Consider the following 24,851-nt stretch of genomic DNA (forward strand, 5'->3'; position numbering starts at 1 on the left):
TGCCAATGTGCATAAAGAAGCACTGTGTTGTGCAAGCTAGGTCGATCAATAGAGGTGTCGAGTATGTGAGCCAACCGAAACAGGAGGAAGGCAGCTTCAAGCAAGGGGAGGGGCCGACGAGTACAGTGATGGAAGCTCAGGAGCTGCAAGCTCTCAGTCTCAGTGACAAACAAAATGATTGGTTAGGACAGTGGAACAGCAAATCTTTATGCAGCATATGGGTACTGCTGAACAAAGAGGTTTGGCATGCATGTGTGGGATGGCATGTGGGCTCAGACAGTGCAGTGTGCAGAGGGGTTGTTCACTTGTCCGCCAGAACTTTGGACAAGTCTTCTCGCTCACCGTTCCGGTCTCCCTCCCTCCCTCCCTCCCTCCCTCCCTCCCTCTCTCTCTCTCTCTCTCTCTCTCTCTCTCTCGTTGCATTAGCAAGCTTGCGGCGAGATAGTTTAGATTTTCCTCGCTAAAGATTAGTATAAATCGTAATCATGCCATCTTTCTTCCCCTCTGTTTCTCTCTCTAGAGACGTACAGACAGCTCACGCATATGTTGTGGTGCTCATGTCTCTTTCTTGTTCGCCTCCGCTGAACTAGCTTTGCCTCGGGAGGGACACAGGACACTTGGCTGCCGAAATTTCTATATATACTCCACTGCAAAGCACAAAATTAGCTTGCAGCCTGCTGCTGCCTGCAGAAGCCTTGATTCTTCTCTTTGTTTGGACCGGAGGTGTTAGCAGCCGGGCTGGGCAACATCACACACGCATTTAGTTTGTTCAGGTCACATCTGTGTATGCATGTAGCATATTCCTTGCTTCGGCTCAGTGCACTGCATCGGAGAACAATGCTCCATAGGCCCATGTTGCAGGAGTATGCAAGTGCCATCACGCAGGTCTGCCACTGATCAAAACTGAAAAAGTTTGATGGCCAAGATGCAACAAAGATTGTGAATTTGTTCTCGTTTTGCGGTGTTTGATGGTTACGTTTTTTTTTTTGGAGACACGGCAGCTTCAACAGGTGCGATGGAGATCTCCAAGCGCCTCTTTTTATCGGTGCCAATCAGATGGGACCACGGCCTTGTACCGGTCTTCTTCTCCATCCCATTAGGTGGTGGAGCTCTCGATGACAAGTTGGGCAAGCTTCCTCTTTTCTTTATGGCGCGAAGATGGGGCAGCGGCCTCATCTTGACCACGGATTATATAGCAGAGCCAATCCGCGTGTGGTCTCTGCTGGTGCTTTCGATTCTGCAGACTCAAGTGCTGATGTGCTTCAAGCCCGGGTACTTCCAAGCATTGGCCCATGCATGGACATGGCTGTTTTGCTGGTGCCTTCTGAAAATATGTTTCAGAATATCATTGATGATCAAAAGAGCACAAGAACATATAATAACGCGATTTCTTAGTCTTCATTAGCATTGACCGGAATGGGCGGCGCCCAATCAAGAGAGTGTTCTTCTAGTGACTTTACTCTAATTTCACTCGGCTCCAAACCAACAAACCGTGAGATCTTTGCTCAGCAATGATGTCCCTAGAACAATACTAGGGTTTTTTAAGCCTCGAACTTAGATGTCCATGCATAAAATCCTTGGAATAGCAGGCATCACGAGCCAAAGCCTACAAAGAAATGAGCTGTCGCAAGCTCTTCTTGCATCTAGCCAAAGGCTCAGGTCACACTCCAAGCAACTTGTGAGAAAGATATACAGATGTATATATTCATGCAAAGGAACATTGATCATCTCTGGGTGATGACTTCATTTCAGAGACAACAATGGGGGGATACACATACTCCATAAACAAAGCCATGAGAGGCCAACGATGTGCAGGCAACTTCTGTTAGTGGTTCCCACAAATGTGTGCCCAACCAAACCAAACACCTCTCACCACTGCACAAAGGAGCCATTGGCCTCTTGCCTTGCCTTGTAACCACTTAAACCAACCTTTCTTCAGCTACCAGGCAGATCCAGATCTGCCTGCTTCAGTGGTCAGTACAGTGCTGCTAAAATTAGCCAGGGGAGGGGTCTCGAAGATAGGAGCTCTAATTGGGTGCTTGTGACCGGATTAGTCGGCAACCACTAGCTGCAAAAACGCCATAAATTGTCGCTAACTAATTTGACTTTCTTGTTACTGTTTTTTTTGTTTGCCATCAGAGGTGTTGAAAGGCGCTAACAAGTCGGTACATTATTTTGTTTTGGGAAAGTGACATTATTTGATGATGATACTGGACTAGCAGAAGCAAAGGTTGTATATGTGAATTCAAGGATGTAATAATGAGAACGATTGATTAGCTAGTGAGCAAAAGATCATACCAGCCAAGCTTTGGGGGTTCTCTCTCTCTCTCTTTTTTGGAAGAAGCTTTGAGGATACTCTTCGCAAAGCTTCTTTCAAAAAAGATTAACACATTTTACATGCCCCTGGAAACATGTAACAGTCATACCTCCCTGTCTCTAGCAAATGTTGCTCTCATCAGCCATCGTGTCAGGCCATGATACTTGCTTTTCAGTGCACTGCCATTAGGGGTGGTTAAAGAATGAAAAGTTCTTTAATTAGTTGGGAACTTCCAGTGGCATTGGAATCTAAGAAGACCATGCCGAATGATGCAAGGTTTACAAAAGCAATCAGTGAAAACAGTTGACCATAATAACCATGTAAGAATATATTCTTATTCCAAACTAATGTACCATGGCTACATGTCTATATCTAGTACTGCAGGTTTTGATTTCCTTGGGTCATTAGACCAATCCAAAATTCAACGAACTGATCTTTTGCAGTGACCATTCGTTTTATTAAAAAAATATGTGTGCATCATTTGTTAACTTATTTTATCATTTAAGGTAATTTAAGCATGACTTACATTTTTACATATCTGCACAAAAAAATTTGAGTAAAAAAATGAATGTTTAAACTTTGTGTCCACAAGAACGGTGTCAAACAGTTCTGAATTGATGGAGTATATCACATCCCTCTATTTTTATACTAAAAACTATAGAACAAAACATCTCTTTATCAATGTAAAAGATATAATCTCATGCTTAGAGAAAAGAAATACTAAAAAAAATGTTACTCCCCATCTGGCTATATAGATGCCCAGATAAATGAAGTAGGCGTTAGATTTTCTTAGAGCCCTCGGACGTGGATCGGACGGTAGACCTTGCAAGCTTATTTCTCATACCATGATAGCCAAAAGCACAAAACACAAAGAAAAAAGAATAAAAATAAAATAAAAAGAGAAAAAAAAGGAGAAGAAAGCGCAGTCACACGTAGCAGCCCTCGAGCTTTCCCTCCCTCTCGGCTCTCTGCGCCGCCGCCCGCCGCCATGGAGGACGACGACGACTGCCCTCCCCTCGCCGTAGCGCTCCCGCCGCGGGTGCCATCTCCTCCGGCGCCAGCTCCCTCAGATGCCTCGCCAGTTGGCGTAACCGTCATCACCGGCTACCTCGGGGCCGGCAAGTCCACGGTGAGATTTTTCTCCGTACCCTAACGGCGTAACTGCCGCCTCTCCTCCGCTGTATTTGGTGAAGTAGGCGCATCAGCATCTGGGTGCTACATAGAATGAGAGGCAAATCGCTGGCTACTCGATATTCGAGTCGGGCTGATAAAATGATGGCATAGCTTTAATCTCAGGAAATTAAGTCATAGTTTAATATAGTTTAATCTATGTGTCATATCATGATTATGCGTTATAGGATTATCTCAGCAGCCCCTCTGAAAGTTGTCACCAGTTCAGTTTTTCCTGACATACTTATTATGTAGGTATAGTCCACCTTATGCTTTCTTATGGCAGCACTTGTACCCATTCAAGCAGTGTTATGTTAAGTTTCTTAGTCAGTTTGCTGATTTGCTGATTTATGTTTCTTTTTGAACTTGAAACGTTCAGTTAGTCAACTACATTTTGAATGAACAACATGGAAAGAGAATCGCCGTGATACTAAACGAGTTTGGAGAGGAAATTGGGGTTGAGAGGGCGATGATCAATGAGGGTCAAGGTGGTGCACTCGTTGAGGAATGGGTGGAGCTGGCAAATGGATGTGTCTGTTGCTCTGTAAAGCACAGCCTAGTTCAAGCACTTGAGCAGCTTGTGCAGAGAAAGGATAGGTAAAATACAGTTACGCCTATCTACGCGAGGATACTTTTGATTCAAGTACAACCTAGGATCCCAGAAATATGGGCCCTCCTATATGTTTCCTTTTGGTTCTTATTTTCTTAACCTTTTGATATGTTGATGTGGCCAAATCATTAATTTGATATTGACATCCTGCCTGTAGCTCAAAGTTGCTGACATCCTGTTTTTGGCTAACAACACCCTGCTTATATCTTTGCTAACGATGGTTGCTTGCCTTATCTTACCTGCATGAAACTGTGAAGTTTAATTTAATTTGTTGATGATAGGTCATGCTCCTGCATTGGTCTTATGTTGTAAGTTGGGTTGATACTGCATTGGTCCTAATATGTTAGAGTAATTTGGTATTCTGCAGAATGGATCATATATTACTTGAGACAACAGGATTGGCTGATCCTGCACCACTTGTCTCTGTTCTTTGGCTAGACGACCAACTGGAATCATCAATTAGACTGGATTCTATTATTACGGTTAGTTCATGTCTTATTTCTTTGTTTCCCTTTGTCTGATGAGTTGTCAACCATCATCTTGTGAGATGTAGAGAACACTGTTGCTAATCACATGTATAAACTTGTTGTGCAGCTTCCTCTTTACATTTCCTTTTCTGATAGTAATTTATATGTTCTGCAAATTATCTGTTCTTGGCTTTCTGTAGTTGCTCTTTCGATCACAATTTAAAATATCGCATCACATTGAGCATTTTTTAATATGTTTTAGCCATCTATCTACAGGTCATTGATGCAAAAAATTTCAGGGTTCAGATTGATGAGCACAAAAACTTTTCCTCATTCCCTGAAGCATTTCATCAAATTGCGTTTGCGGTAACTTATCCTTTGTTTCTCAATTGTTATTATAATGCGTGGTTTATTTTTGGGATCTTCACCTCTATAATTTGGAGGTGGAGCTTTCTTGTTTGTTCTTGCTGCTGCAGTTAGAATTCGTAAGTCCAATATTCAAATAACTATAACATTGTGTCAAATTCTTGTGTAACAGGATGTTGTGATATTGAACAAAATTGACCTAGTGAAGGGCAACATTGAGGATTTGGAAAAACATATTCATGATGTGAATGCTCTGGTTACGGTGGTGCGGTCTGTCCGGTGCCAGGTTGACTTGAATGAAGTATTTAACAGGCAGGCATATGGTGCCAAGGTCAGTAAACTAGTTAAAAACTTAAGCTCTTTTTCCCCCCATAATTACTCCAGTATTTGAAGCATAAGTTGCTTTGTTGTCTGGCAATTCTCAGAGGCCATTTGAACTCTACAGTGATATAGTCTATATCCGTAGCGTAAAGCTATGAAGGATGCATCTAACCAACAATTCAATGAACTACTGCTTTGAGGCTTGTGTGTGCTCCTGCTAACTAGCAATTGGCCCTCTAAATTGAAGTCTTGAGCAACTATATGGCATTACATTTGATCCTCGATACTTCATATAATGTTAATGGTGTGAAAATATTACACTACCAACCAACATTATTCTTATATGTTCTGAGTTTTAATAAACTGAATGGATTCAACAAGCAAATAATAAATGTGCAAAGCTGATTCCTTGCCCATTATAAGGCATTATTCATGCTAAATTTATATTGGTGTGATCTTGGGATGGAACTGACTTCTTTTGTCTTTTTGCTAGAATTCTTCTCATCTGCAGGAACTGCTGGACTATAGTAAATCAATACCACCTGATCGCCGTCATGATAACAGTATTTCCACCTTGTGCATCTATGAACAGGATCCAGTTAACTTGGCTAAGGTACTTTCTCTCCTTAAATGAACCGTTTCAACAGAATTATGTAATGAACTCAGACATTAAGACATTGGTATACAGAAAATGGAGACTGGAAAGAGATTTCTTATTTAAGGACACAAAGTTGACATATGTACAATTGTGACACCAACAATAATAGGGTCAGATTGGCATTCTTTGTATAAACTGCGTAGTTTTGCTAGAACTTCAGAGTATATCTCGACTTCTCTCATTTACTGTTCCACATTATGTGGCATTCTTATTTCATAGGATAAGTTTTTCCTATACCTAATTTGTGATTTCGAAGATAAGTATTTCTTGGGAGATCAAAACAAGATGTTCAGCACTTTCCTTTTCAGCTGAACTAATGACAAAATTAACTACTTTTTATCGGAAAGACTATTTAATATTCTCTAGCATCCATGCCATAGTGGATATTACCCAAGGTTTCTCAGTTCTTAATTGAGTGAATGTCAAACTGCCAGCTATCAGTCCTTTCGCATATTTGTCTGATACTATGTTGTCTCGCTTTCACAGGTGGAATCGTGGCTTGAAGATCTTCTGTGGGAAAAGAAATCTACTTTGGATATATATCGTTGTAAAGGGATTTTATATATCCATGATTCAGATCAAGTTCATACATTACAGGTTGTTACATCATACATACAACAACCAGGAAGGATTGCATCATGAGCTAGAGCTATCAAGCATTTTTGTTAGATTTCCCCTTATAAACCCGATAGCAATCTAATTATGTTGTGAAGTTGATTGGATATACTATTTTGTCACTCAGGACTGTCCCTACTGATTACTGAAGTCTGATTTTTCCTTATGCAGGCCGTGAGGGAAGTCTACGAAGTTATGCCGGCTCGAAAATGGTTGGAGACAGAGTCTCGCATGAACAAGATAGTTGTCATAGGTAAAACCCAAACCTCAGTAGTTTATAATCTGGAAATTCTGAAGTGGTTATAATCTTTTGATGCTCATTTTGCCACAGGCCGCAATTTGGATATCAATGCTCTTCAAGATTCATTTTCTGGTTGCAAGGGCTGACAATGATGATCTTGTTTCTCTTCACAACATTAGTTGTCCATTTTTCTGCAATGTAAGTTGTCCTTTGTAATGGCAGTTCTCGTTCACATTTTCCATTTTGAGGACATCACGTGCCATTATGGAATATGGATAGTTTTGCTTTAGGCCATTCTGCTGCCATTACCATGAGTTGCTACGTTCACAAGTTGGCGTGGATTCTGTTGAAATAGTCTCGAGTTTAGACTTATGTGTTATAAGTATACACACCGATTTAACTTCCCTCTACACACACAGGTACCTCTGTGTATTGCTGAACTGAAGGGGCCCTATCGGTCTAAACTCACCAGTTTAGGTGCTCCATATGTATATTTCGTCAGCGGAGAAACTTCATAGGGGGAAGCAATTCCAAGATTAAGAGGACTGAACTGCTCTTGTTGCTGTAATACCATGTTAGTGCTTCTCCAACGCACCGTGATAGACTTTTTCTACTTTCTGTTCAGTTTAGAATGCAAACTGATGTACTTTGTGGATGAGGCATGTATCCTATAATGAGATGCACTTTGTGGAAGGATTTAAATTCAAAGTGTATGCAAGCTGATTGAAAACACGTTGAATACAAGAGCTGTGGCGGAGTTTTTTCATGAGGTAGGAACTGAGATACATCAGGTGAATTTTGCTTCATGAATTGGTGGCCTCTTTTGGGGCATCTAGTCTGTGATCTGTATTCTGCAAAACTTCACTCAAGAGGTAGCGTAGCTCAGATAAACTACTGCTGATCACTGGAGCTCACATTAGCATCTGGCTAAGTAGGATAGTGACGAGTATCGCATTTTTGTTTTGGTCCTATGCGCGGATCCTAGGAACTATTGCTGCACAGGAACTACAATGTAAACCTTTCATACCCATACATGGTTCTGATAGCAGTGATCCTGTGGGTGACCATTCCACCATCCGCTTCGAATCAAACTTCCTCAACGAGTGCCTCGTACGGAAGCAGCTGATCATGTTGGTTCCTAAAGTCCAATAGACTCATGTTCATCGACATGTGACACGTAACGGCTTACAGCAATGGGCCCACTGAGGTCTCCAAATTACGGAACCACCCCCAACTCAGTCAGCACTCCGCTCTTCCATTCCTGACCCATCTCGCCCGCCCATCTCAAGATCTCAGCCGCCGTCTTCTCCCTCGCCCCGCCACTCCTCCCTCCCCACCGCCCCCGCTAAAACCCTAATCCCTCGCCGCCATGGCTGCGGCGGCGGCCGCCACCTCGCTCTTCCTCCGCCGCAATCGCAATCCCCAGCTCCTCCTCCTCCGCGCCGCGATCTCCTCATCCCGCGCGCTGCCCCAGCAGGCGGAGCTCTCCCCGGAGCCGACCGCCGCCGCCGCCGCCGCCGCCGCCCCCGACCCCGCCCCGCTCCCCCCGAACCCCAGCACGGGGAGCCCCTTCTACGGCGAGAACTGGCGCAACCCTGCCGCCGCCAACCCGCCCTCCTCGCTCCTCCCCGCCGTTGTCGGGGCCAGCCCCTTCGGGGCGCACAACCGCATGGCGGCCTACTCCGACGCCGCGGGGCTCAAGGAGACCTTCGCCAAGTGGATGGCGGAGCAGCGGTGGGAGGACATGAAGCAGCTCTTCGACTCGTGGGTGCGCTCGCTCGACACCGCCACGGGGAAGCCCAACCGCCCCGACGTCGATCTCTTCAACCACTACCTCCGCGCCAACCTCATGACGGGGGCCATGCCGCACGAGATGCTCGATCTCGCCGACCACATGCGCGAGTTCGAGATCGAGCCCAACACGGCCTCGTACAACCTCGTGCTCAAGAGCATGGTCACAGCGCAGGAGGCCGAGGGCGCCGAGAAGCTCGTTGAACGGTGAGTGCGTTATTCTTGTTATAGGAGCATTGCCATTGCCAAGTGCATTGGATGATAGATTTGAATTGTCGTGGTTTTGCTGAATTTGTGGCCACCTATTTGGTAGGTAGTGTATGTATGATATATTTTTAGGTTCGGGCGTATAAGAATCTGCTGGGAGCCGACGGATTCAGAGTTCCTTGTTTTACTTTGCACTGTATTGATACGCTAGGGCCATAATCTGATAGCTTGACAGGAGGCATACAGAACGGGCAGCATATCTGTAGAAAATGGAACTAGCGACATATAATTTGCATTGACACACGTAATAATGGAAAAAAAATGGAAATGTCTTGATCTCTTGATTTGTTTTGCATTTGATTTTGTGGATGTGTGAAGCTTGTTGGTTCACTATGCTCTGTGTGAATTGGTTTGCTGAGGCTACAGCTGTATCATGGATTTTTGATGTGTGGTCAATACAAACTATCCTATACATGACAAGGTGCGTCGACCTTAGGTTCTACAATATTATTGTATCAGTGCTGAGTATATAGGAAGTGAAAAGTGCATTTGAGGTTGAGATGTTAATGCCAGAAAATTCTATTATTTACACTGTTGTAGTTAACTTCTTAAAACAAAATTGTGTAGCATCAAGTTGGAAAAGTGTTTGATTTGCACAATAGGTTTCTTGTATTCCTTTTATCTCTTGCTCCTCTGTTTTGTGTTTTAGTATGGCAATAACTTATCTCTATGTGTTCTATCAATGTTACTTTGTGACTCTCCACTATATTAGATTTGACTATGAAACGGTTCCCTATTTGTTGAAATCAGGATGCTGCAAACAGGAACCGTACCAGATGATGAATCCTACAATTTGGTCGTTGGCCTTTTGATTAGACAGAACCTTTTTGACTCAGCTCTGAAGTATTTGGATCTGATGCTTAAATCAGGCCACACACTATCCCTAACTATTTTCACTGATTATGTCCGAGCATGCGTGAGATCTGGGAGATTGGACACATTGGCATCAATTATAGAGAAATGCAAGGTACTTCTTCTTAGAATGGTTAATCTAGTGCACCTGAGTTATTTAGGATTGTTAATTGCAGCTTGTCTGAGTTCTATGTTTTTTTTTGGGGGTTATATACCCATTAGTCTTTGTTCTTAATTTTTGGGGTATACCTTTTGCATGTGCATGTCAACTTGAAAAATATTTGGCTGCCTTGTTTATGATACTGTGATTTGTTTTGTTTCAGACAACAGATAAGAACAAAGTCTTGTGTCCACAATGGGCCTGGTGCATTGACATAGCAGAAGCTGCATTTGAAGCTAACAATAGCAAATTAGCTCTTTTTGCTTTGGAATTTCTTGCAAGATGGATTGTTTGTGGTGAGAATGCTAAACCTCCCGCTCAGCTGTCAGTTAATGAAGGTCTTGTGATATCAGCTCTAAGTGCTGCTGGCAGAACTTATAGTACTGACCTCTTGAATGCTGCTTGGTCGCTACTACGGAAGTCCCTACGCCAGAAGAGGGCACCCACTCCAGATACATATCTTGCCAAGATTTATGCTCATTCATCAATTGGCCAGCTTCAACGGGCTTTTGGTACACTGCGTGAATTTGAAAATGCCTACGGGAACTCCGAGGACATTGATCCAGAGCTCTTCTCGCCATTTACTTCCTTGCATCCACTTGTTGTTGCTTGCTGCAAAGATGGCTTTAGCACACTGGATTCGGTACTATTCGCATAGAACCTGTTATACATGATCTATTGAGATGGCCATTTGTGTTTTTCTTTTGCAAAGAATGATGAAATACCCTAATCCTATATAGGCTCTTCTCTGCAGGTGTATGTTCAATTGGAGAATCTGACTCGTGCGGATCCACCATACAAATCTGTTGCTGCCCTGAACTGTGTTATATTAGGCTGTGCAAACATTTGGGATATCGACCGAGCATATGAAACTTTTGTGGCTATCAAGGATAAGTTTGAACTCACTCCTGACATACATTCATACAACGCCCTTCTGTGTGCGTTTGGAAAGAAGAAAAGGGTATTATTATCTGTCTGGTCTATATAATTTATATTTATGGCCTTTTTTCGACTTGTTCCACAGCAATTTGTTCAATCTGTTTTCCTGTATTGCAGACAGAAGAAGCTTGTAATGTGTTCGAGCATATATTAACTCTTGGTGTTAAACCAAATGCAACGACATACTCCCTACTTGTCGACGCCCATCTTGCAAATAAAGATCCAAAAGTTGCTCTTGCCGTAATTGATAAGATGGTTAGTCTAAATTACCATTCAAAAATGTATTTTTGCATGGAAACTTTTCTCTAATTATGTTCGGTTCAGGTTGATGCTGGATTCACGCCTTCAAAGGATACTCTCAAGAAGGTTCGAAGACGCTGCTCTCGTGAATCAGACTTTGACAGTGACAAGAAGGTGCAATCCCTGGCTAAGCAGTTCAACTACCGAATGGGTGGCGAAAACAGGCGAGAGTTGCTTTATAACATAGAATACAATCCTGTGTACTGAAGCAGTAAGTACTGGTCCATCTATTGGATTTCACACCTTGTAGTGGTTGCTGTTTTTTGCCCAGAGAATTAATGTTGCATCTTGCTGCTTAGGCTTCGCTGACTTGTTTTTCTCTGACTTCATTTGACGCTGGTGTTCTTTTCATTTTGATAGGTAGCTCGTGCTCAGTTTGCTGGCATTTGGGAAAGCAGACATTGTAGCTTGTAAATTATTTTGATGTACCAGACTCTTTAAGCAATTTTCAGTTACCCATCCCATCATTTTTGCTGGCAGGATTGATGTTAGGACATGATAATAAGGCTGTCATACTATTTGTTTGTTCAGAAATCGAAAATGTCAGTTCTTTTTCATAATTATAGTAGCATCTTGCATCTCACTGACATCGCCCCCTTGCAATTGGGATGCAACTAACGAAGTCTTGGGTCGTGATTTCTTCAAAAGAAGCTATTCACGACGTGGGAAATTTAATTTGTCTATTGCTTAGGCGTTTCCACGACGTGGCAACTGATTGTATGGAAGTTGGCACATTGTAATGTGACATCCTCAGATCGATGGATAATCGATCCTCTTGACATGCCTTATTTTTTTGTCCTAACTAATGAACCAGTTTGTTTTTGGCCACCCAAACCAGGAATGTTGCACCATGAAGAAATCGGACAACTTAATCCTCTAGATGGTTTTGCCATTATAGATAAACACATTTTCTCTTAATACGTATGAATTGGAGGGGAAAAATGAACTAAATCTCCACCTCAATCAATCCATCCCAATATGTATGAATTGGAGGAGATTAATATACATTCAAACAAGTCTATAGATGGTGATGATGCACCAAGAACACCACGCCCCCCCCCCCCCCCCCCCTTCTCTCACACACACACATAGGAGAGGCCTAATTTGTTTCGCAAAAAAATAAGGAGAGGCGTAATTAGAAATACGCTTTCATCCATGCAATACGTTTTGGTTGAGAACACCGAACGGAACGGGGAGAGAGGCAACGAATCCAAGGAATCCATCTTCAGCTCTCTCATCAACCCCCAAATGGCCAAATCCTTCTGCTCCACCAAAACGCAGGTTGCCGAAAGAGTTCGAGCGGCAGGCGCACAGACGCAGCGGTGCGGGCACGGCGGCACTAGAAATTTCAATATTTGAGATTGAATTCGAGCGTCTCACTATTTTTCACATCTAATTCTCAAATCTTTCGAAATATGACCCTCTGCCCACGAATTGTTTCGATTGGGAGGTTCTTCTCCTTTTCATGATTTCGAGATTTTTGTTTTCGTTTTCATTTTACAGCGCATGCGATCTGACAGTTTTGCCCTTCACCTTACCTCTCGTCTCTCCACTGCCTCTCTCGCTCTCTTCCCGTCGCCGCAGTCGCTGCTGCCCCTTCGCTCCCGTCGCTGTCAGGGACGACCTCCAGCTGTGGCGGTGCGCTAAGCAGCGGTGGCGGCGGACTCGGTTAACCCTAGCAGCAGGATGCCGTGCTGCCTCGCCATGCGCGGCTACGCCGCCAGGCTCATCGGCCCCGAGTTCGACGGCGCCCGCGCCATGGTCAACGTCACCGCCGAGTGCCAGATTGATCTGTTTTTGCAAAAAGAATTTGATGTGATGTGATGTGATGATTTGATGTGAAGCATTGCAGTTCTCTCCAATTTATGAGAGGACATGGTATGATCTCTCCTTTTGTTTACGGCTGGATCGAACCTGATTGTGCTCAGTCTGCTCTCGATCTCCATGCACGTTCAACAAAATTAGCAACGAATGCGTCATGGCGAAAGAGAGAGGGCAAGCTTGATCTCGTCGTCAAGCCCGTGGTCCGCGCTGGCCAGTGGCGAGTGCTGCAGTGCGGCCACGAACGCGCCGTCGCACCGCGCGCCGCCGAGTACGCCGCCGTCGTGCGCCGGCTCGGGCGCGCCGCGTGGGGCGGCGGCGCGGACCTGCAGCGGGCGCAGATGCTGCTCGCGGAGGCGGCGGGCACCCAGGTCGTTCCTGACGGCGGCGGGAGTGGAGGGGCAGCGATGGCGGGGCTTCCGGCGGCGGCGACGGGAAGAGAGCGAGAGGCAGGAAGAGACGAGAGACGAATGGATAAGGCGAGGGGCAAAACGGTTAGCTCACATGCGCTGTAAAATGAAAATGAAACGGAAATCTCGAAATTAAGAAAAGGAGAAAAAATTTCTCAAATCGAAACAATTCGCGTGGGGAGTCATGTTTCGAACGAATTGAATGTCACGAGGCGCGCGGATTCGACGTCAACTATCGAAATTTCTCCGGCGGCACCACCTGACGAACGACGGGTCGGCGACACAAGAGAAGACCCTAACGCCTGTGTCGTGGCTTGCTACCCCGGCGGCGGTTGAGCCAATCCCCTAGTCGGTCCGCCTCCATGCCTGCCAATCCTCCGCCTCCGCTACCAGCAGTACCAGCAGCAGCTGCATCAGGCGCATCAGCTCTTCCAGCGGGACGCGCAGACCATCACCCCCGAGGCGCTGCAGAGCGTCAAGGCTGCCCTCGCCACCAGCGACGTCCTCGACCCGGCGGCCAGCGCCAGCGCCAGGCCCGCTGATCCCTCCACCAACAAGAAGCCCATCCCCCGCCGCGCCGCCGGACAATCCTGGGAAGACCCCACCCTCACCGACTGGCCCGAAAGTACCAACCATGCCTTCTCTTAATTCAGTTTCCTTTGTTTCATGCCTCACCCTTCTCCCGTTTCATTGGGTCTGAACTCTCAATAACTTGCAGACGATTATCGGCTGTTTTGTGGAGATCTAGGGAACGAAGTTAATGACGACGTTCTCTCCAAAGCATTCTCACGGTTCCCCTCATTCAACATGGCAAGGGTAACTTGTCCTCTTTAATATGCAAGTATATGAGTATACTGTAAAATTCTTTACAAGAGTCTCCATATGATAGCCAAGGTAAATTAAAAAATATACTCAGTTTTTTAGTTGTGGCACAAGGTGGTGAAACCCATGGCCAATTATCAACCAGTTCAATATAATGCTGCCTCATAAGTCAAAAGTTATGCAGATAGTATGGCCTGAAATGACTGATCTAGGTAGGTAACCTACAGCATTCACGCTGTATTTCAAAGGCTGATGTGGAATATATTACCAAATTCATGGTATAGAGTAGATTCTATAGGAATTTACACCAAAAGTGATTGATCTGGGTAGATTCAGTATCATCTGTCATGAATGAGCTCCAACATAATATATGAATTAATCTTTCGGCATGAATTATATTTTGCACATCATAATATTTCAATAGAAAGCTATTGATGGCGGAACCATGCTTTGCAACATACTCCCTCTGGTCACAGAGAAAGTTCTTTGGTTTTGTGTAATCTGCTGTTTTGACCTTGTCTGTTATTTTTTTTGTAGATGTTTAGTTTAGGATGTGTAGATTTGTCCCAAAAGAATACTTGAATAATGTGATATTTTAACTGACTTCTAAATTAGAATAGAAACAGTGGTGTCCAAATTAAAAACTGTGGTCCAAATTAAAAACTGTCTAACTCCATAAATTGTTACATTGTGTCCTTTTCAATCGTGTTGTATGCATGTGGGAAAACCAGCAACTTGAGGATTTTTCCTATGGATCTTTCTCACATCAGCTATTCTGGAAAAATGTGTTAGCAGTTATTTGTTGAGACAGATGAAGTAACAAAATCAAAAGAAAAACAACAGGCTTTAGTTTAGCTTAGTTATCCCTAAAGAAATTTGTAGCTAATAATAAACAAACTACTTCTTGTTGAACTATTCTCTTCTTCCTTCCTTGCTTAAATCCATGTAGAGAAACCTATACTAGTTGACTGAGAGAGGAGCTAAGAGATAAGGAGGCAAAGATTCTAACATGAGAGAGGCCGGCCACTAAATTAGCCGCTACATTCAATTCCTATTTATGATCGACCCAGATGCTTAGCTATACGGATGAGGCTTATGTTGGTAATTGTATGCAACAGTTGGCATTCATTTCATGATTCCATGCGGTGGTAATTTGGATTGTACTCTTTTATTTCAGGTTGTTAGAGACAAGAGGACTGGCAAAACTAAAGGATATGAATTTGTGAGCTTTTCAAACCCTACTGATCTTGCTGCAGCAATAAAAGAAATGAATGGTTTGTATCTCTAATAGATTCTGCAGATTCAGTTGCTGCTGCTTATCTGCATGTTATGATTGACTGTTCCCCTTGTCCTTTCGAACAAACTTCTCTCAGGAAAATATGTCGGGAACCGCCCTATTAAATTACGTAAGAGTAATTGGAAGGAGAGGACAGATGTTGAGGCTCTAGAAAGGCAAAAGGTGTCTCCCTGTTTCCTTGTTTAAATGTTTTGCTCTCCTCATGTCCTCTAATTTCGTCCATACTTGTAATCTTTCAGAATCACTAGACCATTGGGCGCGCCTTGCGCGCCCTGCAGTGACTAAATGTATGATAAACTATACCAGCCTAGAAGTGTTGCAACATTCTTGTTACATTAACACTTTATCATACAGAAGACCATTGTAGATAAGAGTCAAGCATAGTGTTTGATATATCTCCAGAGAAGAAAGAAGAGAGAATAAAAATAAAAATGACAGACGCATGGATACTATTGGTTGAGAACTCATAAAAAAGAGCCAGGAAATACACATGGCAAAACATTTTTGGTTCTACGTTTCTAACATCAACAATGCCAACAAATTTAAAGCACACATAAAGGAAAGAATAAAGACAAATAACATGACAACTCTCTTTTTGTTTAAAGCACACGCAACTTACAATACAAATACACATCTTAGTTTCGCTGCAGCCATTAAGGTTCTGTCCAGCAATATATTACATGAAAAGATCATAATTCATGGCCACCAAACATTTAGTTGGTAGATTAGGATGCTGATCCAAAATAATCTAACAGCGCAGTAAATTAGGTCATGCTGATAAAGGAAGGAGCAAATTATACAATCCAGAGTTATGATTATCTCAAAATGCAAACGATCATCATAATGGCCAATTTGTTGAACATTAACAGTTCGATGCCAAACTCAACAACTGACGAACACATCTCCTGTACATCCCTCCGACATACACAAAAGCTGATCAACAATATGTAGATGCATTTCTCAAACGAAAATTTTCCGTCATTCAATTTTCACAAATTGGTCAACATTCAGAGCAATTGGATGGACCTAAACTGAAAGTACGGTTTCGCCAACAGGGGCACTCAAATATGTAAATTTCAATAGGATTGCTAAAAAGTGGTCTTCATTCAGTGATATTTCAGTTGGAACCTCACCAGTTAAGGTCCATGCATGTTCCCTGATTTAAAAAGGCAATGGCAGAAAAACTACATGTATTTCTGATCCATCTGTTAAGCTGGTGAAAAGTTTGTTCATATAATTAAAATTTTGCTTACTCAAGAAGGTCAACTTAGGCATTATATGTGCATGCAGCATTGTCAAAAGGTAACGACAAACATTAGGCACAATTATTTTTTAAAGATATTGTTGCACCCTTCTTTCTTTTGTTTCGGAAATTTCAGTGCACATGTGCAATCTTGATAGCATATAAAAAATGATTCATCAGACAAATGTAGCCTTTTCCTTAGATACTTGCATGGATAGGTGGAGTTGCATTCTCCAAAATTCATGTATGATGCAGGCAAATATAATGAGATCAAAAGTTCAGGCAAATTTATTCACTAAACTAAGAAAAAGATGATAGTTGCTTTTTGAAGTTTGCATTATCATTTGGATCATAATTTGGCTCTAGTTCTAATTGGGGAATCATAATTTCTTCACTAAACTAACAAAAAGTGGCTACACATGCTAGGGTGTACATATCATTGTACAGATCAGACCAACCAATGAAAGTAGAGGAAAAATTCTAACCTGGCAGAAGAGTAGGCCTGTTCTTGATGTGGTTACTGGTTAGAGCACTACAGGCAGATCAGACAACTACTATCTTTATGTTGCTGCCCAAGTCTCCTCATGAGCATTCTGTCGAACACTTTGCAAGCTGCTGCCATGGTGTATGCACTTGAATCATGAGGAGTGCAGGAGGCACAAGAGAACGACGCATCTGTAGGATCACAAGGAGCTACTGGTCTGCCATTCGCTACTTACTGAAGGAGGCGGAGGTGAGAGGAAGGAGGCAGCGGTAGGGGGGCTGGCGGCGGCCGGCAGCACAAGGAGAGAGCACGCCTCCAGCAACCGTGGATTGAAAAGATGGTCTGGGAGGAGACGACGCTGAAAGGGATGGCGTAGTGGTTCTACCTGGCCCGGGAGTGCCTGGTGCGGCTAGCGTTCAACCAGCTCTCCGCGGCGCACCGCTGCTCGCCTGGGTGGAAGGCGGAGGTCGAATCACCCTTCCACCACCGCCTCCGCTGGCCTCGCTGCTCGCGCGGCATGCAAGTACGGCAGCGACGGCCCCAGGGAGAACCGGAGGCGGGGCTCGGCTGCGCGACGTGCGGCCGGGCACAGGAGCCGCATCGCCGGCGCTGGCTGACGGTAGAGGCGGGCGTCCCAAACGATTGACGGGAGATCCAGTCTCGGAGGCGGAGGGAGGAGAAGAGCTAAACGGATCTGGCGCCTGGGACTTAACGGGCTGACGGAAGACGGAACGGGAGGGCGAAATAACTTGGGCCATGGGCCTGCTTGTCCCGGAGTGTTGCTTGCGGCTGAACGTCACGTGAGTCCCTCCGCCTCTCCGGTTTGAACACGTCTGCAAGAATGACGTGGCCCATTCTGGTGAGGGCAAGGGGCAGGGGCCTTTAATATATAAGATGTCCAGAGGAAGCCTAAAGTGCCCAAGAAGAGTATTCTTCACAAGTAAAGCTATTATATGCCCTACCGTGGGTGACCCCTGCGGATGGTAAGTTCCTTCTCAGTTCACATGATGGCTTAGCTTTAAACAAATGCTCTGCTCTATTTATGGTGCCACATCATGGTCTTAATGTTCATTTTTCCAAATTGTGGATAATATTCTATCATTTGCACAAGCTGCAAATGCTATAAGTATATTACCTGTACTTGCTTGGTCTGAATACTAGTCTTTTTCATGTAGCAAATACTGGGCGTGTACAATAATATTTCGTTTACTGAATTGTGGATAATGCTCTATCATTTGCACAGCATGCAAATGCATATAAGTATATAACCTTTACTTGCATGGCCTGAACACTAGCCTGGTCTTGTGGTTTGCCATTTGCAACTTTTTCATGTACTTCATTCCAAACTGTAGATTGTTTTAGCTTTGTCCTAAGTCGAACTTGTTTAACTTCGACCAAGTTTGTAGAAAAATACATTAACATCTAAAATAGCATGTAAAGGCACTATGAAAATATATTTCATGGTCTATCTAGTGAAACTAGTTTGATGTTTCATATACTTAGGACAAAGCACATGCAAATTCGGAACATAGGGCTAACAAATATTGGGTGCATATAATGATTTTATGGAGGGAACTGAGGAATGAAAAAAAATGATATATTGTATGATCAGCTTTTAATCCTAAACAAAGAATATAGTCAAGCTGGTGATTTTGCATAGGTCTTATATAAAATTACTAAGAAAACAATGCTAATATCACCCCAATTGTGATCTTTTTCTAAAAGAGCATTCAGCATTATTTTTGCAAGTGCCCCTGGAAGCAATTATTTCTTGTATTATTCTTGGCTCTTAATGCTGTTTTTCCTTGGCTTTCACATGTGTTTTTTTTTGTGCTGCTCTCACTCTCTTGTCTCTGAATGACTGAATGGAATCAACGAAAAATCTTTATGTATCTCTACCATAGATTGACTTTTTTTTATTAGATACCATAGATTGACTTAAGGTTGCTTTGCATATGAAATTATTTGTACAATCCACAGGGGTCTGATAGATGGCTTGTCTGTTGTATGTGCATGCAGTGCTGCTGCCTTGAGAATTGGGATGATTCAACGTCCGAAAGCTCTTCACTCATATACTGCACTAGTCAAGACGCAAGGCTGCCTGCTGTTACATGCTCTATGGAAATTGACAATGTTGCTCCATTTCGTTATGGGGTTCCGTGAGGCTTGTGAACATAAAACGTAGCGCTAGGCCACTAAGTGCCACCCGGTACCAGCTGTGCACCATTTTGGTTTCTTTTCCTTAGTAGTTGCGTTGATGTGGTATTACAGTGAAATGCTGGAATAGTGTGATGGGTATATTGACCAATGAGTGCTTTGTCGTGAGTAGATTGTGAGCCTGACCTTTTGCTTTAGGTAGCATCTCCTGTTGAACTATTTTGTTTGCTTTTCTCATTCTTTTACGAGTGCGGCACTCTTTGTATAAGATTGAGAGTGCGGCACTCTTTGTATAGGATTGAATGAACATGATATTTCCTTCAATACATCTAAAATTCGATCGAAACAGAGGTGTTTCTATATTAGCTGGAGCTGACTGGGCATCTCTTGACTCTTCTTAGAGTCCTGCTCTATCCATGCTCAACCATCTGTTGTTGAATAAACGGGAGTTCATGGCTCACCACAAGGTGCATGCATTCAAGCCTCAAAAGATTATTTTTTCTTGAAAGACCAAGTCGCAAAAATGTTGGTGAAGTACACACGTGCAGTATCCGTGATATTCATCGGGTACCATACTATTTGTCCTTAATTCAACAAATCAGAGAATTACTTGTCATTTTTGGCCATGCCTGCCTTTCTGTTGCAATGTGCACTTGTTGGGATCAGATCCGTAAAACATATAAGAATCTCATAATTTTCTATCTTTTTTTTTCAAAGAGTAGAATTCCTGCATTCCAAACATGGCATATTTGGACGGTTATGTAGACTCCATATACTCAACATTTAACAAGAAGCCGGATCCTAGCATAAAACAGAACTTCACAAATTTTATCTATGCAGACTGGCTCGTCAGTTGCACATTACGGTACCTTGACTCCTCTGTTATCCATTGTTTTGCCTTGATAGTGACAGTAGGTTTGTTGAGGTTCTCCTCGGCCTCAATCATAAGATTGCGCATGGCGTCCTCTGTGGAATTGCCTGGACAAGTACAGACTGTTACCTCCTTAAGACTATGAAGAAACTTGATGCCAGAAAGCTCTTGGATGGACGCGTCTTCAAACAGAGACAACTCTAGCCTGTCGAGCTTAGGCAGGGCCCCTTCTTCAAACCTCACCTTCAAAGTTTCAAACACTGCGGTCTGAATGACGAGCAGTTTAAGGCATGGGAATTCTGATGCTGAAACTCTGAATTCTGTTGATGTGAAGGCACTGTGATGCAACCTAAGGTAGAGCAGACATGGCAACTGTGCAAGTACCTGAAGGTCTACCTCGACGCTTAGTTCAGTTGCACGTAGGGTCAGCTCGGCGAGGCTGGACAGTAAAGGGAACCACTTCGGTAGTTTTCCTAATCGACCTCGGAAGTTCATGCTTTTCATGAAAACTGGTGTCCTGGACAATGAATCAAGAGAATTAAAGTTGATGGCACCATCACGTTGCCAAAGTAGAAGTGAGCAAAGGCTGCTGCTTAGCTTCTCAAGTGCACAGATCAAGGATGCCCAGCTATTGTCATCATCAACAAACATCATTACTCCAAGCTTCCTCAATTGCGACAATTTCCCAAGCTCACTGATGTAACGAGATGTAACATCTGTGATTTCAATCTCAGCAAGTGTTGTAAGGCTAACCAGATTTCCAAGCTTGTTAGGGACAGTTGCCCCCCAAAACTTAGAAATAGGCCACAAGCCATCATGGTTATAAGACCTTCGGCCACCAAGTAAGTTTTCTAAACGTGCTAGATTGGTAATGCCATGAGGTAAATGCTTTATGCTGGTCTGCCTTATATCCAGAGTCTCCAACTTCTGCAGGTTTCCAATCTTTGTTGGAAGTTCCATAATACGCGTTTTTCTGAGACTAAGATACTCCAACTGAAACAGTCTGCACACGTTTTTGAGATCTTTGTTTCTCACAAACTCACAACCTTCTAGATCCAATATTTTCACAACCTTCATCCATCCAAACTGCAATATTTCTCCATTGGCAAATATACTCAAGGACCGGACGTGGGATAACATTTCCCTTGTGGAGATCTCTCTCACCACACCTCCACTATGAACAGATAGCCGGCGAATCTTCTCTTGTGGAACTGAAGTATGTTGGTCGCCTACCAGAGTGACAAAGTTCTTTTCAATTGACTTGTACACAATGATCTCCAACATCACATCATGAACTCGGAATGTTTTGACCTTCCCAGTAATGCTCACGTCCACAGGCTGAATAATGCTTCGGTTGACGAGTTCATCAAAATAACTTTCTGCTACCTCAAACACACTTAGTCCACGCTTTTCAGTCACAAAATGTTCTGCTATCCATCGTCTAAGTAAACTTTTCCTTCTGATGTTGTGGTCCTCGGGGTAAATGCTTAAATATAAGAAACAAGTTTTCAATTGGTAAGGAAGATCATTATAGCTAAGCTCAAGTATTTCCTTCAATTTTTCAAGTGAAGGACTGGTTTCTAGCTCTGAACCAAGAGAGCCATAAACCTTCTCCCACTGTTCTATGCTGTGCCCTGGTTTGCTACCCAACAGACCTGCTATACTAACTATTGCTAAAGGTGTACCCCCACATTTTCTCAAAATCTTTGCTGAAATTTCCTTTAAATTCTCAGGACAATTAGCTGCGCCACCAAAGATCCGTTTGAAAAATAAATCTCTTGATTCATGATCTGTGAGAGGTTCAATCTCATAAACTCGGTCATACTCATGACAACAACAACTGTACGCTACAGCTTTGATTCGTGTAGTAACCAGTATTCTGCTACCATTGTTTGAGTCAGGCAGAGAAAATCGAATACCTTCCCATGCAGATATGCTCCAAATATCATCAAGAACAATAAGATACTTCTTGTTTTCCAGCTGTTGCCTGAGCATGTTTGCGAGTTGTCCCACGTCCCAGTTTTCCATGCCTTTGAGTGGATCTTCTATGGGCGCTTCACCAGTTCTCACACGACCTGGGTGATAACATGGTTGAATAATTTGCCGAAGAATGTCACTCATCAGCACTTTGACATCAAACTTCTGTGACACAGTAGCAAAAGCTTGATACTTAAAGCATGCACTTGTTGCAGACAGACTCTGGTATGCTGTCATGGCAAGAGTGGTCTTGCCCAAACCACCAAAACCAAACAAAGATATCACACGTAGCTGTTGCGTATGCTCTTCCATCAACCATCTAAAAATATTATCCTGACGTGGTTCAATGCCCACAAGCTGATTTCTCTCAGGAAAGAGAGCAGAAATGCGTGCATCCAGATTAAAAAGATTAGCCGGGGTGCAATAAGTGGCTATACAATTCCCAGAAGCACCAGACATGATATGACTGCCACCATACCTACATGAGTTCAGAGTTACTAATATAATAACATGTTTCAGAAAAAAATTTCCCTGCAAGTACTGCTAATTTTGTTGGCTATAGGTACCTTGAGTTTCGGTCACTGATATTAGTAGCACGTGTTTTTAGTTCTCGAATTTGTCTGGCAATCTGATGCCGCACTCTGATGGTCCGCAATAACTGGGTGATCCTATGGAAAAATGCCGCAGAACCTCTGCCGTAGTTGTTGCTGCTGTTGCCAATGTGGTGTTTAAATCCATCAATACAATCCTCGACATCGTAAGCAACCTCTCGCACTTGCTTCATCCATATCTTAACCTGCCTGCGGTGTTCATCTTTCTCAGAAAGGTCCTGAAGGAAGGCCATCATGCTCTCCAGCTCATCCTTCAAATATTGCAGCTGACCTCGGACACCGCCTACAAGTTGCGCTTGTTGAATGAGGATTGTGCCCAGCTTTCCCAGTGGAGTATGGATGGAACCTTCAGCGGCACTAACAACAGCATGCTCCATCGTGTAACCTGTTTAGCATAAGATCGACCAACAGCACATGGAAAGAAAAGGAACCAGGTTAGAAGACAAGCTTCTGTTATTGTGACCGCAAACAAGAGATGGATGAAAGTAAACAACAGGTAAGGACCCTTGCTCCCTCTCTTATGGCCTCAAATGAAAGTTGGGTGGGGCAGCAGCGAGTCTAGGAATGAAGTAGAAGCTAATTTATGATAGGCTAGAATAAAACATTTTTACACTATAGCAGCGGCTGTCCATATATTTATGCAAGCGAATACATATAGTTGACATTTCCATACCATCTTTTAGTGAGAGTGCGACTATTTGAGGCATAATTTCCAAAATTGTAAGCATCTAACTTCAATATTTCATTGGCTTCAAACTAATTATTGTTCCAATAAGAAAACGCCGAAGGAACAAGAAAATAGCACTGAAGCACTAAGTACACATGCAAGCAAGCAGGCTAGCACTAATCTAGCAGCACAGGTACAGCTGCAGCAGTAGACCAGAAGCAGCACAACGACCCAGCGAAGACGACGTACCTGACTATGGGGCAGACGCCGGCCGGAGCAGCTCCCCGATTGGGTGCGACGAGAAGGGAACACAGGAGACCGGAGGGTGGTGGCCAGAGTCCGCGCGGCGTCAGAGGCACCGCAGCAGCGGCGCATCCGATTCAGGGGATCGCTCTTAGCTCCTGCGCTCGCTCGGACGAAGCGAGCAGCCTACCCTTTGTGCTACGCAGCTGGTGCTGGACCAGGCTTGATTATCGTCGTCCTCAAAAGTCAAAAGTGGCAACTGGACTTCTGTAGCAAAGCTGAGTCATGATCTTGATTGTTTGTGTCGGTACCTAATCTACGGACTGAATTACAATGGTTGGAGAATGCATTTACCTTTATCACTTTGTACGATTGTATCCTACTAAACATGATGCCGGTTGTGCCTCTGTTGTGGTATGAAAAAAAATCGCTTCTGACATCCCGAGTATCAGACATGGATCTCACCAAAGGGGTGTGCCCTTTTCAGAAAAAAAAATTGGGGATGCGCATAAAAAGGAGATGCTGAATGACAAGGAGAGCATGAGGAAAAAACATGCCCAAGATGTTAGATTGATTCATGTTGATTGAAACTACTTCATTAAAATTCCAATGAGTCAACTCACCCTTGCAAATTTTGGAATAAGCATAGCTGGAATAGTTCATCTACTGGAACTCCTGAAACCATGCTACTAGTAAATCTGACATCTATACATCACATCATGAACTCGAAATGTTTTAGCCTTCCCCAGAGAAGCTAGTTTCAACTGGCTGGATATGCTTGGATTGATGAATTTGTCAAAGTAGCTTTCTGCCACCTCAAAAACACTTGGTCCGCGCATCAGTCACACTCCTTGACTACTGATCTTGTGATTCTCAGGGCAAACGCTCAAATGTATATATAACAAACATGTTTTCAAGTGGTAGGGCAGATCATCGTGGCTATTTTCTTCAATCTCTCAAGTGACGGACTGGTTTCAAGCTCTGCACCAAGAAAACCAAAAATCCTCTGCCACTGATCTTTACTGTGCACTGGCTTGCTAGCCAAGCGATCTGCTATACTGACAATGGCTAAGGGAGTACCCTCACAATTAACTGTGCTGCCAAATATTCTTTCGAAAAAAAGGTCACTGGATTCATAATGAGTGAGAGGTTCGATTTCATAAGCTTGGTCGTA

At 43.4% G+C, this 24,851-nt stretch overlaps 4 protein-coding genes and 1 long non-coding RNA gene across 5 annotated transcripts; 3 read left to right on the forward strand and 2 right to left on the reverse strand.

Moving 5' to 3' along the window:
• The first annotated feature begins 3,196 nt into the window (after nt 1-3,196).
• LOC112882954 (COBW domain-containing protein 1) lies at nt 3,197-7,531 on the forward strand. The gene is made up of 10 exons (XM_025948156.1): nt 3,197-3,446; nt 3,867-4,084; nt 4,465-4,579; nt 4,841-4,930; nt 5,103-5,261; nt 5,745-5,864; nt 6,396-6,506; nt 6,696-6,777; nt 6,856-6,963; nt 7,185-7,531. Exons 1-9 carry the CDS (start codon nt 3,306-3,308, stop codon nt 6,909-6,911), a joined length of 1,092 nt encoding a protein of 363 aa, XP_025803941.1. The 5' UTR covers nt 3,197-3,305; the 3' UTR covers nt 6,912-6,963; nt 7,185-7,531.
• A 491-nt stretch (nt 7,532-8,022) lies between these two features.
• LOC112882951 (pentatricopeptide repeat-containing protein At1g26460, mitochondrial) lies at nt 8,023-11,657 on the forward strand. Its single transcript, XM_025948152.1, has 7 exons — nt 8,023-8,763; nt 9,574-9,790; nt 9,999-10,478; nt 10,590-10,796; nt 10,892-11,029; nt 11,099-11,285; nt 11,435-11,657. The coding sequence occupies exons 1-6, from the start codon at nt 8,135-8,137 to the stop codon at nt 11,279-11,281; spliced, it is 1,854 nt and encodes a 617-aa protein (XP_025803937.1). The 5' UTR covers nt 8,023-8,134; the 3' UTR covers nt 11,282-11,285; nt 11,435-11,657.
• A 1,103-nt stretch (nt 11,658-12,760) lies between these two features.
• LOC112881309 (RNA-binding protein 42-like) lies at nt 12,761-19,654 on the forward strand. The gene is made up of 7 exons (XM_025945978.1): nt 12,761-12,889; nt 13,003-13,288; nt 13,643-13,930; nt 14,024-14,121; nt 15,305-15,401; nt 15,501-15,586; nt 19,171-19,654. Exons 1-7 carry the CDS (start codon nt 12,761-12,763, stop codon nt 19,312-19,314), a joined length of 1,128 nt encoding a protein of 375 aa, XP_025801763.1. The 3' UTR covers nt 19,315-19,654.
• Nucleotides 15,991-17,702, reverse strand: LOC112882959. Its single transcript, XR_003226732.1, has 2 exons — nt 17,387-17,702; nt 15,991-17,282 (listed from the first exon to the last, which is right to left on the reverse strand). It is a non-coding gene; the product is annotated as an uncharacterized LOC112882959 (long non-coding RNA).
• Nucleotides 19,655-19,811: 157 nt separating the features above from the next.
• Nucleotides 19,812-23,904, reverse strand: LOC112882950 (disease resistance protein RPM1-like). The gene is made up of 3 exons (XM_025948151.1): nt 23,684-23,904; nt 22,723-23,152; nt 19,812-22,634 (listed from the first exon to the last, which is right to left on the reverse strand). Exons 2-3 carry the CDS (start codon nt 23,142-23,144, stop codon nt 20,141-20,143), a joined length of 2,916 nt encoding a protein of 971 aa, XP_025803936.1. The 5' UTR covers nt 23,145-23,152; nt 23,684-23,904; the 3' UTR covers nt 19,812-20,140.
• Between the last annotated feature and the right edge of the window lie 947 nt (nt 23,905-24,851).

This window comes from Panicum hallii, chromosome 2, assembly GCF_002211085.1.
Source record: "Panicum hallii strain FIL2 chromosome 2, PHallii_v3.1, whole genome shotgun sequence".
Taxonomy (NCBI): Eukaryota; Viridiplantae; Streptophyta; class Magnoliopsida; order Poales; family Poaceae; genus Panicum; species Panicum hallii.